This window comes from Bidens hawaiensis, unplaced genomic scaffold (assembly GCF_021521415.1).
Source record: "Bidens hawaiensis isolate Kalapana, Puna unplaced genomic scaffold, B.hawaiensis_p1.1 tig00035288_1, whole genome shotgun sequence".
In the NCBI taxonomy this organism is placed as follows: domain Eukaryota; kingdom Viridiplantae; phylum Streptophyta; class Magnoliopsida; order Asterales; family Asteraceae; genus Bidens; species Bidens hawaiensis.
In genome coordinates, this window is record NW_027505362.1 from 68429 (window position 1) to 84020 (window position 15592).

The 15592-nt window shown below is 42.8% G+C and overlaps 1 protein-coding gene and 1 pseudogene across 1 annotated transcript; one reads left to right on the forward strand and one right to left on the reverse strand.

The window, feature by feature from the left end:
• The first annotated feature begins 9671 nt into the window (after positions 1 to 9671).
• Positions 9672 to 12886, forward strand: LOC143612699 (transcription initiation factor IIA subunit 2-like; annotated as a pseudogene).
• Positions 12887 to 13247: 361 nt separating this feature from the next.
• LOC143612698 (uncharacterized) lies at positions 13248 to 15248 on the reverse strand. Its single transcript, XM_077086616.1, has 4 exons — positions 14991 to 15248; positions 13843 to 14434; positions 13687 to 13769; positions 13248 to 13496 (listed from the first exon to the last, which is right to left on the reverse strand). The coding sequence occupies exons 1-4, from the start codon at positions 15246 to 15248 to the stop codon at positions 13248 to 13250; spliced, it is 1182 nt and encodes a 393-aa protein (XP_076942731.1).
• Between the last annotated feature and the right edge of the window lie 344 nt (positions 15249 to 15592).

The window sequence follows — 15592 nt, forward strand, 5'->3', positions numbered from 1 at the left end:
TGCGGGAGCCACCTACCAAAGACTTATGGATGCCGTTTTCAGCGGGCAGATTGGAAGAAACCTCGAAGTCTATGTGGATGATTTGGTGATCAAAAGCAGGGAGGAAAAGCAAATGCTCAAAGACATCGAAGAAACCCTTGGGCGCCTAAAGGAAGTTAACATGAAGCTCAATCCGAGCAAATGCACTTTCGGCGTACTAGAGGGAAAATTTCTAGGTGTAATGGTCACCAAGGATGGATTCAAGGTGAACCCTGAGAAGGTGGAGGCCATCCTTGACATGCCCTCGCCATCCACCATGAAAGAAGTCCAGAAGCTGAATGGTAGATTGGTTTCAATCAACAGGTTCCTAGCGAACCATGCAAGCAAATCTACCCCATTTGTCAACACATTGAGGAATTGCTTAAAGAAAAGCCAATTCAAATGGACTCCTGAGGCCGAGCAAGCTTTCAGTGAGATAAAAGAATGTTTGATAAATCTGCCCGCGCTCACAGCTCCACTTCCAGGTGAAACTTTGACATTGTACTTATCAGCAGGAGAGCGCGCCATCGGCGCAGTATTGTTGGTGGATCGCAAGGGAATCGAAACGCCAATATACTATGTGAGTCGGGTGCTGACAGATCCTGAGACGCGCTACTCCATCATGGAAAAGTTAGTTTTGTCACTAACACACGCGTCGCGCAAGCTTCATAGATATTTCAATGGTCATCCCATTGAAGTTCTGACTGGTTACAACATCCAGCAAGTCTTGCGGCGCCCCGCGCTCTCAGGAAGGCTGACAAAGTGGGCGCTGGAATTAGGAGAGCACACGATCGCCTATAAGCCCCGTCCAGCAATAAAGGGACAAGTCTTGGCTGATTTCGTTGCCGAAGTCCCCGAAGGAAAAATTGAAGAGGCTCAGCGCGAGGTAGACCCTCCGCGAGCCAATGATGAAGAAAATGTGTGGAGATTATTCACCGACGGAGCTTCAAACAACGAAGGATCCGGCGCAGGCCTCAAGCTGGTGGATCCAGAGAATCATGAATATACTTACGCCATCAGGTTGGACTTCAAAAGCACCAACAATGAAGCTGAGTATGAAGCCTTGCTGGCTGGCCTGCGCATCGCGCAAAAATTCGGAGTTAAAAAGCTAGAGGCCCATGTTGATTCATACTTGGTAGCAGCACAGGTCAATGGCCTTTATGATGCCAAGGAGAACACCATGCCTCTGTATCTAGAGCAGGCGAAAAAGCTCATCGAGCAATTTGACTGCTTCAGAATCATTCATATTCCGCGCAGTGAAAACAAATCTGCCGACGCGCTGAGCAAGATGGCATCAACCAGCTTCGATCACTTTGGCAAAGATGTCAGAGTAGAAGTAATGAGCAGCCCGTCGGTGGGAGCGAAGTCTGTCCTTGTAACTCATACCACCCCTTCATCATGGATAACTCCAATAATGGAATTCTTGAAGGAGGGAAAAGTACCAGACGATCGCGCACAGGCGAGGAAGATAAGACACAAGTCGCAGAACTATGAACTGCTTGAGGGTACATTATATCGACGCTCTTATCTTGGACCGCTCATGAAATGCCTAGATGCTGAGGAAGCAAGCTATGTGATCAGAGAGATACACGAGGGAATCTGTGGAATACATGCTGGCCCGCGCATGGTGGTTACCAAGGCAATGAGCGCAGGTTACTATTGGCCAGGCATGTACTTGGACGCTTTAAAAGAGATCCAAAAATGCAAAGCATGTCAGAGCTATGCGCCAAACACCATGCGGCCAAAGAACAACTTGATTCCGGAAACTTTCGCATGGCCTTTCCACAAATGGGCAATCGATATTGTGGGTCCCCTACCGCAAGCGCAAGGGCGAGTAAAATTTTTGGTAGTGGCGGTAGACTATTTTACAAAATGGGTTGAAGCCAAGCCACTAGCAAAAATAACAGCCGAAGCGATGAAGCAGTTAATTTGGAGCCACATCATATGCCGTTTTGGCTTGCCCATGGAAATTGTGAGCGATAATGGCAAACAATTCACTGACAGGAAGATATCAAACTGGCTCAAGGAATTGCGCATCAACCAAATCTTCACTTCGGTATACCACCCTCAGGGGAATGGCCAAGTGGAGCGCGCGAATCAAAGCTTGTTAAATGGGCTGAAGAAAAGGTTGGAGGGAGAATCCCATTCTTGGGTCGAAGAGCTACCTAATGTCCTGTGGGCACACAGGACATTAAGCAAAACCAGCAATGGCGAATCCCCGTTCAGCCTAACCTATGGAACGGAGGCAATGATTCCAGCAGAAATTGGATGCCCATCCCATAGAGTGCTCATGATGAGCAAGATTGATAACGAGCGCGAAAGAAGGTTGGATCTCAACTTACTTGAAGGGCGCAGAGAGGCGGCTATCATCAGTGAAGCCAAATACAAGAAAAAACTGGAAAAATATTACAACCAGCGTGTGAAAGAATGCCACTTCAAGAAAAATGATTTTGTCCTTCGAAACAATGAAGCTAGCCGCGCGATACCCCCGGGAAAAATGTCCCCCAATTGGGAGGGACCTTATCAAGTCTCGGAAGAATTGGGAAAAGGCGCATACGCTTTAAAAGATTTGAATGGAAAGAATATCCCGCGCGCATGGAACGCGGCACAGCTTAGAAAATGTTTCATGTAAAAAATGTCAAGTTTGTAATCAAGGCTTTTTAAGCCATTATGAATAATGATACGCGCTATCTTCTCTTAATGTGGATTCTATTAGCTTTTGCATACATGTTTCACACTTCCCTTTATTAATTTTGAGCAATATGACAACATCGTATTGACATCAAAACGAAATAAAAACGAAGTAAAACATACATGCGCGAGCTTCAAGCTCAAACGCGTTAACGAGTCTTAACTCTAAAACGTCAGGGCCTTAGCCCAATTCTATTACCTTTTGCATACATGTTTCACACTTCCCTTTATTAATTTTGAGCAATATGACAAAATTGTATTGACATCAAAACGAAATAAAACGAAGTAAAACATACATGCGCGAGCTTCAAGCTCAAACGCGTTAACGAGTCTTAACTCTAAAACGTCAGGGTCTTAGCCCAATAATGTGAGCCTTAGCTCAAATCACTCACAACATCCATCCTACATACTGCGCAGCCTGACCATAAAAATACCTAAACACAACTAAGGCAAAACAAATGCCAAAACATAGTTGTTAAGGTCTCAGGTCGAGGTCGTGCATGCAATTGTAATGGATATCTGAGCAACACATATTGATACGTAAAGGCTAAAAAACTCATAATTCCATGCGCGATAACGTCGCGCAAAAGAGGAATAATGAAAACGCCAAGGCACGTGTCAACATAATCAAGATATGGCAAAATCACTTACAATATGACAAGGATTAAGTATAATAATTTCCTTACAACCTTGTTCTTATTTCAACGTGCAAGCATATCTTATATTCAACAAGCAAACATGCAATATAAAGAGATGAATGGGGAATGCGCAAGATGCGAAGAAGGGAAAAACAAAATTTCATTCCAAAGCATTGAAATTTACAAGTATACAAGATGAAAAGATACAAACTACAAATAAAAATACAAAAAACATGAAGGGCTTCTCAAGTCTCCACGTCGACGTCAGCCTCTTCATAATCCTCATCACCGCCCTCAGCATCTGGCGCAGCCCGCTCCTCGTCATCTCCAAACTGACCATAGTCAAGTTCTTCGTCCTGAATGGAGTCTTCTATCACGACAGTGTCAGGAGCGGATCCTTTGGCCACGCCAGAGCCGCTAGCAACGCCAGCATTCCCCGCGCCATCATCGCCGCCGCCAGCCCCCTCGCACTCGTCAAGTAATTTCTTAAGCGCGCCGAGATCGGGCTGGTCAGCAAGCGCATATATCTGCAAATCATAAGGAAAAATATGAGTATAAAAGGACTTGGAAAATAAGTCAAGGTTATCTCATTAAGGTTAAAATACCTGTGCAAGGATGGGAATGGGAGTATTCAAATACTTCTCCCCCATCGCGGCCATGTCCGCGCAGGCAGCGTCGCTCTGATAAGGGTACTCGGATGGGTTCTTCTTCAACATGCCATATTCATAGCCATCCGTAAACCCTTCAGCTCGACCAACCAAGCGCGCGGCAGCGTTGCAATCCATCACAAGGGCCTGAAACTCGTCTGAGTATTTCATCGCGTAAGCGCAACGAGTCATGCCCTGTGAGATTAGCCATTGGCGATCCTGCGCGAGGGAAGCAACAGACGTCTCGAGGGCAGGAATCTGAGAGTTTAATAACTCAACAGTTTCCTTAGTATGTTTCAGCTCCTCTTTGTCGGACGCTGCTGCCGCCAAGGTTTCTTCCTTCTCCGCCCGCGCAGCATCAAGTGCTTCTTGGCTAGACGCTGCCGTCGCCAAGGCTTCATCTTTATCGGCCTGCGCGGCCGCCAGCTCCTTCTTCAGGCGGGCAACCTCACTCTCCAGTGATGATTTGTCAGTTATAGACTGGACAAGAGCTTGGTCACGCGCCTCCGCGTCCAGCTCCAAGTCGCGCACTTGGCGCGCGTACTTGGCAGCGTCCGCCTCGGCCGCCTGCAGCTTCTCCCGCGCAGCCTGTAGCTCGTGCCCGCTCTTAACGAACGCGGTGTTGGCACTTGCTCTGTTCTCACTGAGCTCTGCTTGGAGCTTCTCAGCTCTCTCTCGAGCATCAGAAAGATGCCAAGCAGATACTTTAGCCTCTTGCTTGGCTTCCGCAAGAGCATCACGTACCTTGACGTAATCATAGCGAAGCTCTTGGGAGGCAGCAAAGAAAGCCAACCCAGCAAACAGATGGTCTTTGAGCAAGTCATCGCGAGCGCGGGCCTCCTGAAACCTCCTTTCAGCTGGAGGCACAGAATGAGCCCAGAAGTCCTCACACACACCCATGGACTGAAATGAGCTGTCCTCAGTAATGTTCCATCTCGGGCGGTAGATGTGATCGGCTTCCTGCAAACACAAAGTAATGATCTAAGTCATCAAAACACTAATATGAAAGTCCGCGCAGCGGAGCAAAAACAAACTTATACCCGCGGGGACGAAGCAGAAAAGTCAGCGGCAGGCCCACGAGAAGACGGCGACGCGAAACCTCGTGGCGCTGCAGGGCTGGCGCGGCCGCCGTCGGAGTCTTCAGCATGAACCTCCTCATCCTCCTCAGAAACAGGCCTTTTCTCCTGCGACCTAGAATCAAAATCAGTCTCGCGAGGAGGGCTGTGCGCAGGAGGAGGTGAGGGAGGTCGCGACGCCGCCAGATCGGCGCGTAAAACGGCCTCCTGCTCCTTAGTAATCCCGATGAGGGGAGATTCATCGCCTGCAGGAGCAGGAGCAGAGCCAACGGCGCTGGCACAAGCGCCAGGAGTGCCACCAGCAGCTTGTACGCCAGCTACGACTCCTATGAAAAAATCAACAAAAAGAAATGGTTCATGACTTGGTCTAAAAGAAAAAAGTCAGAAAATACAAGCACAATACGTACCTTGGCGCAACTCCGTTCGCGAGGCAAACATCGCCATGAAGTCCATTCTACCCTTTTTCGAGGGTAAAACAGGGGACTTCGAAGCGACCTCCGGCGCAGCCTCGGCATCTTGTTGCGCTGTCGCCGGCTCTACAAACATTTGAGTGAGCAAAGATTCATTAGTAATTCTATCAGAATCGCGCTCATAGAAAGATAAAAGATAAGCAAAGTATACCTGTAGAAGGCGCAACGCAGCGCGAAGGGAGGAGGTAGTAGCACCATACCTCGTGTGGACAGGATGTCTGCCCACTTTTTGAGGCAGGGAAGACAAGGAAAACTTGGGGGGAAATTCCTGGGTTTTCTCAAATCCCCCCGCCTGAGTATGAGGATCCTGAGCAACAGGGGCAACATCTTTCTTCTGTTTCTTACTTGCCCCTGCGCCAGTTTTCCCCTTAGCTTTACGCTTCAGTTGGGGCGCCTCCTCCTCCTCCTCTTCCGCGAGCTCCAGCTCGTAGTTTTCAAGCGCATCTACAATACGTGCAACAGAAATGTTAGCCAAATTTGGTATTATAAAGAAAAATGCATAAGTACAAAGGCTTACCAGGCGCATCGCTGTCAAAGACAAATCCCAGATCAACAGGGATGAACATGTCATCAAAGCGATCGGGGAAGCCAACCTCCCCAGCGCCCAGCGCGACGGAGCCACCCTCCATATGCTCATCATAGGCGGCGTGGACATACTCCTTGCTGACTGCACAAAACAAATGAAATGATATCAGCAAAAAGATAAGTATTTGCGCAGAAGTAATGCAATGAGATCAACTTACACAAGCCGTCAACTTGGATCACGGGCTCAGTCGCGCTGTCAGCCCACCTCCTGCTCATACCCACCCCCACCAGCGCCTCCTCACAAATTTTCCTGGCGGGGGATGGTTCGGCGGTCAACTTTTTAACCCAGGCGCCAGTTGGGTTCTTGAAGACACCCACATCCGCAGGCGCAGAAGAGATCGCGCGCATGGTCATGCGGATGGGGATCACACCAGCCCTGATGTAAAAAAACCTCTCAGACCAGTCATGAAGGCTCTTGAATGAAACAGTGGAGCACTTCACCTTCTGACTGCGAGGAATAAAAGAGAACCAAGAGTCTTGGATCTTGGGCTTGTAAAAAAACTGAAAGCGCCGAGGGGTGGGCTCCTCGCGCTGAGATTTGCACATGAACTCAAAGTGAGTCATGCGCACGAGTCCAAACGGATGGACTTGGGATATATGAATCCCATAAAACCTAAGCAGCGCACCCACAAACCTTGTCATCGGGAGACGAAGGTTGCAGTGGCTGAAAAAATGGCAGTAAAGGGATATATAGCCGGTAGGCGGGTCCGCCGCCGTTTGCCCGGCCCCAGGCAACATGCAGCCAAACAAAGGGAGAAAACCCTGAGAGGCGATAAGGCTGTCAAGATCGGCCTGCCTCAGTTTGCAGGGGATTTCATTCCACCTCTTCACGGCCTTGGTCCTCCCTACCTCCTCCGATGAGGCCTCAGCAGCCCTCTTCCCCTTGCCGGTCTTCTTCAATGTAGACATCACTAACGATTTCACACGGCGATGGATAGGGGAGGTTGTGTTGTCTGAGCTATCAGACATACAACTGTAAAACGGACAAAGGATGATCTGAAGAACAGAGACCTGGAAGCAGAAGACAGCTAATCGGAATAGAATGAAAGAAAGAAAAGCTCTGAATAAACAAGAAGATGAAGGATAAAAAAACTCTAAGGGCTGGCTTTTATAGGCCCAGGAGAGAGAAAAATTGGTGCTGATCGGACTTCACGCGCCCCCACTCGCAGGTGTAAGCCAACGCGAGGGCGACACGTGTCCCTGACACTGTGTGAGGAGACACGAAAAGAAACTTTACAGCTGCTGCCAGAGTTCACGCGCCACCACTCGCAGGAACGGACCAACGCGAGCGCGACACGTGTCCCTGACAGCATGTGAGGGCACAAGAAAGGCAACTGTAGCACCTCGAGCACACGAAAGGTCTGACACGTCTCCATCACTGACGCATGTCAGCAACAACCAACCACGTGCAGGGACGATTCGTTTGCAACAAAAAGGATAGAATTTCGCGCAACGATGAGTAATAAGAAGAAAAAGACAAACCACTACTAAAAGAGCAAACTGTTAAGTCTAATATCTATCTTGCCTCGCTCGCGCGAGACAAGACACACATTAGACTGGGGGGGCTTGAAGAGGTATGTACCCGCCTCAACACCGAGCGAGGCGGGTCAACCCACAAGATATGGACAAGAGGCTTGAAATCAAGACATTATGAAGGCACAAAGCCAAAACCTACGCGCATGGCGCATATCACATATGCTCACGCATATCACATATGCTCATGCATCACATGCTCAGGCAACATATGCTCAGGCACCACAGATGCTCAGGCATCACATATGCTCAGGCATCACATATGCTCACGCATATCACATATGCGCGTGGCGCATCCCCGCGTGGCGCATATCACATGCTCGTGCATATCACATCTGCGCATGAAACATCTGCGCGTGAGAATAAAGAGAAGACCTCGCGCATCCTCAGGATATGCGCGTATCACACATGCACATAATCAACCTCATCCTTATCCAAATCAGGATTAGGGCAACCTTGATTGTGCACGTCAGACAACCTTCCAGAAGGTATCTTTTTAAGGAATAAGAATATGCTGATGTTGACAGCTGCCAATGAAAGGTGGACAACTCAGCAAAACCTATGTGCTACCACGTGGTTATAACCAATGAAAAAGCACCAGGTGTCCCAGAGGACACGTGGCGCAAAGCAACTGGAAGAGGCCAACAAAGCCCTAATTGGGTCTGAGCCCAATCATTGGAAACCCTAGCACTATAAATACAGCATCAACTCCACAAGGAGGGGGATCAGATAACATACAGTCACATCCAATTACATACATTTACAGAGTATTCAGCTATTAAGCAATACACCCCAAATTCCTTACTCTCACATATTATTATCTTCTCCCACAAATACTTATTCTCACACCGGAGGGTTACCCCAAAGAGGACCCCTCTGTCCCTTTCTGAGGGGTAAGTTTACGGTGCTGTTCATTTTGTAGGTGGAAGAATCCAGATCCAGGAGAAACCATCGGTGAAATAGCATAATCACACCCGAGGAAAGTAGATCGTCTACCAGTGAGTCGATCCACGCTTCTTCAAGCACCACCCTCAATATTCGAGTGAGTCTTCTTACAACAAGATGTCGACCGTACCAAAAGGGAGTCTAATTCCGATTCTTATTAAAAATCCAATCAATTGATTTCATAATCGTCTGTTTACTGTATTATTATTATTATTATTATTATATACGAACCTTGAATTTGTGTGTATGTTGAAGATTCTCGTCTTAAATTAAATCATCACAATCGATGATGATTCTGTGTCTTTACAAAAGGGTGACACGCGAGACCCAAACCGATCAAACCCGGTTGTATTACAACAGGGTCGGTTCCTGGGTACTAAGAATACCATTAACCAGGTCCTGTAGCGTTAACAGGACAAGACTCAAAGGCCCTTGTGTCAAATCATCATAATTGATATAATTTTGTGTCTGTTTAATGATGTGTGTATGTTGAAGATTTTTGTGCAAAATACTCGTAATCGATTTTTTTCATGTCTGTTTAGTAAATGAATCACGAGTTTTTTGCATAATTTATGTGTATAATGATGATTCTCGTGCATAATACTCGTAATCTAGTACTCATGTCTGTTTTCTGTGTACGAACCGGGAGTATTTCATAGTTTATTATTCGTGCAAAAGATGAGAACTGATGATTTTATGTTTGCTTGTTTATGTGAATAACGAGTTTTTTGCTTAAATATTGTGTATATTGAAGATTCTCTTGCAAAATCATCATAATCTATTCTTTCTGTGTGGTTTACTGTTTACTATATACGAACGGCGAGTTTTTCATAATTTATTAGTTGTTCAAAAGATGATAACTGATGATTTATGTGTGTTTGCTGTATAAGAATCACAAGTTTTTGTTAACTTTTGTTCATAATGATGATTCTCGTGCAAAATCATGATAACCTGTTATTTGTGTTCGTCTACGGTTATGAGCCTTGAATTTAGGCTTATTTTGTGTGTATGTTGTGCTAAAATCATGATAATTAATTATTTTGTTTCTGTTGACTGTATATGAACAGGTCTTTCATGTCGACATTCGAGTTGTACCGCAGGTCAACAATTGGAATGTGTTTGACGGAAACGTTGGACAAGATGGTTTCAAGTGAGATTATCGGTCCCGAGCTTGCTATGCAAGTGCGTATTCAGTTTGACAAGGTATCTTTTGAGCTGCTTTAACTAAATTATGTGTTTGAATAAGTGGTCATTAATATGATGATAATCATACTTTTTGTTTTGTTGGTCATATATTCAATGGCTGAAGTGCTTATTTTTTGTTTTGTTGGTCATATAGTCTTTCATCCAGAAGCTTAATTAAAATCCTCATGGACGAATTTACCCTAAAACTATGTGTTCAGTATTCAAGAAAACAGGGGTAGTTTTATCAATGCTCCCCCGATTCCATGTATATATAAGGCTCGGGCCACAAAAGTGAGTCTAATTCTTCTTCATAAACCATCAAATTAAAACTCATTTGATTTCATAATAATCATTTATTTTGTCTATGGGGTGAGCATAAACAACGGGTATGACTCGTGAGACTCGAATCGATCAAACTCGGTTGTATTACAATAGGGTCGGCTCTCGGGTCCTAAGGATACCATTAACCAGGCCCGGTAGCATAAACTGGGCAAGACCCGAAGACCCGGACCCTTTTAGTGGTATTCTCAGTATGCGGGAACCGACCCTGTTGTAACATAACCGGGTCTGATCGGTTTATTGGGATACTTCCTTAAAAAACATACAAACGATTTGCAATGAAGTGGCAGGTAAGTGCGGGAACTGACCTATTGTAAATAACCGGGTCTGATTTGGGTTGGGTCTCGTGGGTCTTACCCGGGTCTGACCAATTGTAAATAATCGATATTATTTTGTCTGTTTACTGTATATGAGCCTTGAAATGATGCTAAATGCTGTGTGTATGTTTTGTGAAAAATACTTGTAATCGATTATTATTTCGTGTCTGTTTACTGTATACGAACCGCGAGTTTTTCATAATCTATTATTTGCGCAAAAGATGATAACAGTTGATTTGTGTTTCTTTTCTGTATATGAATCACGAGTTTTTGCTTAATTTTTGTGAATAATGATGATACTCGTGCAAAATCATCATAAGATATTATACACGTCTGTTTACTGCATATGAACCGCGAGTTTTAATAATCTATTATTCGTGCAATAGATGGTAACTGATAATTTATGTTTGTTTGCTGTATATGAATCATGAGCTTTTGCTTAAGTTTTGTGTATAATGATGATTCTCGTGCAAAATCATCATAATATATTATTCGTGTCTGTTTGCTGTATACGAACCACGAATTTTCTTAAGCTATTATTCGTGCAAAAGATGATAGCTACTGATTTATGTTTGTTTGCTGTATATGAATAATGAGTGTTTTGCAGGGTAACGAGTTTTTCATAATCTATTTTACGTGCCTTTTTGTTTTGGATTTTGAGTTTTATTTTGTTTGGTTTAAGTTTGGTTATATCGTGTGGCTGATTATGTGAATAAGCAGGGTAACTCAAGACATGTTGACATTCGAGCTGTACCGTATGTCAACAACTCGAATGTGTTTGACCGAAACGTTGGACGAGATGGTTGCTTGTTCAGTTTGACAAGGTATCACTTAAGCTTCTTTAATTATATTATGTGTTAGTTTCATGTTGATTAATATGTGTATAATCATATTTCTTGTTTTGTTGGTCATATAGTCAATGGTTGAAGCACTGGACACTCAGGTTAAGACCTAGGTTTCGATTAAGGTAAATAGTTCTATACTTCTATCTGTAGGACTTACTGAGATTGATGAAGTTTTAGCTTTTTGTATCAACAAACAACTTGCGATTGGCTGCTCTTTTCGGGTGCAGATTGATTATCCTTTTTTTTTGGGGGGGGGGGGAGGGGGGGGGGGGGGCGATTCTAAATAAGAAGCTTATGAGTAGGGTAAATTAAGTCATTTCAATAAGCAATCTCAAATACCTCAGATTGGGAGTTTAGTATATTGGTTTCTGCTTTCATTTTGTTTTTAATTTCCAAATTATTTAATATATTACTAGCTCGTTTTAAAGCTTTTCAGCATAATACAGTGTCAACGATAATCTATGGTTTCAACAAAACTTGCCGATGCACGAGTTTAGAAAATGCATACAAATACTCTTCCACCTTTAGGGTAGTAAGCAGGGTACCCTCTTGGTGTTTCCTAAGCGTTTGACCCAACACAAACCTTAACATGTAGTAAACTAGGGCTGTAGTCGAGCCAAGCCGTGTCAGGGCGAGCTCGGGCTTGAGTTCGAACTTAAACGAGTTGGCTCGAGCTCGGCTTGTTTAAAGCTCGAGCCAAGCTTGTTAATCTTTTTAATTATTATTATTTTTTATTGATTTCTTTATTTTACCAGTTATTGATATATAAATGGAAAAAATATAATTTTTAACATCAATTTATGATAAAACTAGAGAATTTATAATATATGTTTTATTTTTGTATTTTTTTATAATTTTTTAAAGCTAGAGTGGCATAATATTTGTATTATTTTTATTTTTCTTTTTTTGTTATGCTAATATCTTATTATTATATATTATTATATTTTTCAAAAAAAATATATTAAAATTTAGGGTTTGATATAAACGAGCCAACGAGCCAAGACCGAGCCAGCCCTGGCTCTAGGTCAGCTCGTTTAGAAATTGAGCCGAACCGACGAGCTTTTGAACAGCCCTAAAGTAAACAGATTGTTTGAGATGAATTGTATTGATGTCCTGACAAATGAACAAAATAGAAAAGGAAAAAAGAAAGGTGTAAAGGGTAATATGGACCGAGCAGATCAAGAGTTGTATGAAGTATATGCACTCAAATGCTAGAAACCTCCTAAATATTTGTATTATAACAATATAACTGTTGTAATTACATTTGATACGACAACCTGTTTTCGCTTGAACTTGAAGGTGTCTCGTTTGACTCAACAGACTTGTTTTGGTTTGCCACTTTTATACGCTATGTAAATGTTGGATATACCCTTATTGGCTTGTTAACAAAGAAATCATCTTCACTGTGTGGTTGCTGATATATTGTTATTATGAACATAAACAGGGGCATCTGCACACGTACAGATTCGGTGACAACGTGTGGACCTTCATTCTTCAAGATGTTGTGTTCAAGTATGATGAGTGTCAGGAAAATGTGGGTCGGGTTAAGATAGTGGCATGTGACTCGAAGCTGCTGGTTTAGTGAGAGGTGTTGATCTCTAGGGTCGTGTTTTAAGTTCAATTTTAGTGTAAAACATAATATGGCGGTTTTTCTTCTATTAGTGGAGAAGTTTATAAACCTCAAGCAACAACTTTAGGTTTTGAATACAAAAACTTTAGCAATCATGATTGAACTCAGTGGAATTTGACTTACGAGATGTAACAAGCGGTTTGTGAATTAAAGAGGTTTTGAGCTGTGAAAATGAACATCTGAGAATGGAGGAAGGTGGTCGTTGTAAGGGGCTTGGGTTGACTGATTTCTATGTTTATTTCATGGAGACTATAAGTCAACAGTCAAAGTCAGTTTGACCAATACTTGGAAGAATCCCTTTCACATGTGTTCATGATTTTGATGTTATCTAGCGGTGGAAGGTGAATAAAGTTGAACCCGATTTGTGCACCTCAAATTCCAAGACCTGAACCATCTTCTTAAATTCCCTCATACACTTCACCACTGTCGAGGGATTAAAGCGTCCGCAAACAAACAGTCTTCCTATCTCTTTGTGAATGGATACAGTTTCAACACTCTCAACACTAGATACGGCCTTCAGGATCTTGCTCGTTTCATCATTACTTATAAAGCTCACTCCCAATGTTATTCCAATTTTCTGAGAAAAATATGACCCAACAACAAAGGATAATTAGAACCAATAAAATACAGGCTCTCCCCCCAACGAAAAAAATGGAAATACACACATTTTTATATCAAAAGAATATGCATATAAAAATGGGACTTAATTAAAAGCATTATTTGTATCACCGAAATTACGGGGATGAGAACAACAAAAGTACACATACGTGACGATTGGGGTTCCGTCTATTATTAAAACCCTCAAAGTGATCTCTGTAGGAATTGTTGTGTGTTCTCCATCTTCTTGAATCTATGACAATGTGAGACATCATTATTTTCAGCTTAATATCAACTATAAAACATCAACGATCAATTCAACTAACCTGTAATCTCAATGTTGTCTCCAAAAAACCAAGCAGGGATCATCGGCCTGTAGAAATCACGGCGGCAAAGGTAAAAACCTCCTTTGACCTGGAATAAAGACAGATCTCCTCCAATCACTTCTTCGCTTTTCATCATTTCACTCTTTTCTTTTTCTTTCTCTGCTTCACCAGCATCCATATACACAAGGCTCGCACCATACCCACTTGTTGATATCGTTCCTTCATGCACAAGGATATCCACATGAACTTCGTCACCGGCGTCTAATGTGTTGCCAATTGGCCAATAACTTAACCATATAGCATCTTCGTCAACTCTGGGTTTGCAATACACCACAGGGTTGTATACCCAGGTAACACCCTTGCTTCTGTTACTAATTTTGGCAAACACAGGCAGTGACTCAATATTTCTATCCTCACCTAATGATCTGTATATGACCGTTACATATAATCCTTGGATCCTCTGCTTCTTTGGGTGCAAAGGCACATGAAAGGATAAGTAATTGGAAGATGTTGACGTATACTCATGTGTCGCCATGCTTTGATCCGTTACACCTTGCAGAAAGGTGCTCCTTATACCATATTCATACAACATCTATATAATTACACACACAAAATATTGGATGTTTAATCTGCTGATCTTGTCACGTTTAAAATCAGTGTGCTGCATATGCTATGTTTCTTTGTTTAATGGGCCAAGACTATTTACTTTATGTATTTGTAATGGGCTAAGATTGTTTAAAAGCCAATGTTGTGTCAAATGTTTGTAACTGGCCAGACTGTTATCAAAAAAGCCCGTTTACTATGTTAGTGTCGTTAGGTTTTAACGACGTGTTTGTTCATGAGACGGTTACCAAGAACAGTTGCACCGTTTCATCTTGTAATTATTAATATTACATTATATTGTTACTGTGTGAATGTAATCATTATTACTATTATTAATATTACATCCGTTTGTGATCATTTTTATTTCCATTATTACTCAATTCAATTACAATATATTGTTACTGTGTTGTTCATCGATCATCATGAAGCCTTCCTAGAAGAACCGCTACACAAAATTCTGTTACTTCATCATGCTATTTGAGAGAGACTAACACACACACACACACACACATATATATATATAGAGAGAGAGAGAGAGGGAGAACCTGTGTATTAAAAGTTCTGCCTTTGATAATTTCATCACCAACCAGGTCCACCTTATGATCTTGATATGCTTTAGTCCATTGCATATGTCCCAGATCTGCTTCATCAAGTTTGGCTATGGGCACTAACTTAAAGAGTCCTTGAATCTCACACAATTTGAAACAACCTTCATAATTAAACTCCTGCAGTGTAAACAGACCTGATTGGAACGTTATATTCTCCAGTGATGAACACCAACCTACGCTCAACTGTACAAGCATTTTTGGGAGACATGGGAGAGACTTGAGGTTTGGACAATTAAACAACAGAAGTTTTGTAAGCATTTTAAGGTCAATGTAACTGGGCAACATCTCAAATGAATTGCCAGCTAAATCCATTAAAGATAATGATTGGGGTAAGGAAAACAAAGGCTGTTCTGGAATCTCTCCAGAAATAAATATCGGATTCGACTTCCACAGTTTAGTGCACTGGTACAAGCTCAAGTAAGAAAGATTCTTGAGGTCTCTTATGGTTTTACAAATGTATGTCAAACTGGTACAACTTGAAAGGTCCAATATCTTAAGTTTAGGGAGTCGAATGAGATTGCAGATGCTGACAAGATTCC

Coding starts and splice junctions, on each gene's coding strand:
- LOC143612698 (XM_077086616.1), bottom strand. CDS start 15,248: ATGCTTGTACAGTTGAGCGTAGGTTGGTGTTCATCACTGGAGAATATA. Junction 14,435..14,990: donor GCAGAACTTTTAATACACAG/GTTCTCCCTCTC, acceptor GTAATTATATAG/ATGTTGTATGAATATGGTAT. Junction 13,497..13,686: donor GACGGAACCCCAATCGTCAC/GTATGTGTACTT, acceptor TATTTTTCTCAG/AAAATTGGAATAACATTGGG.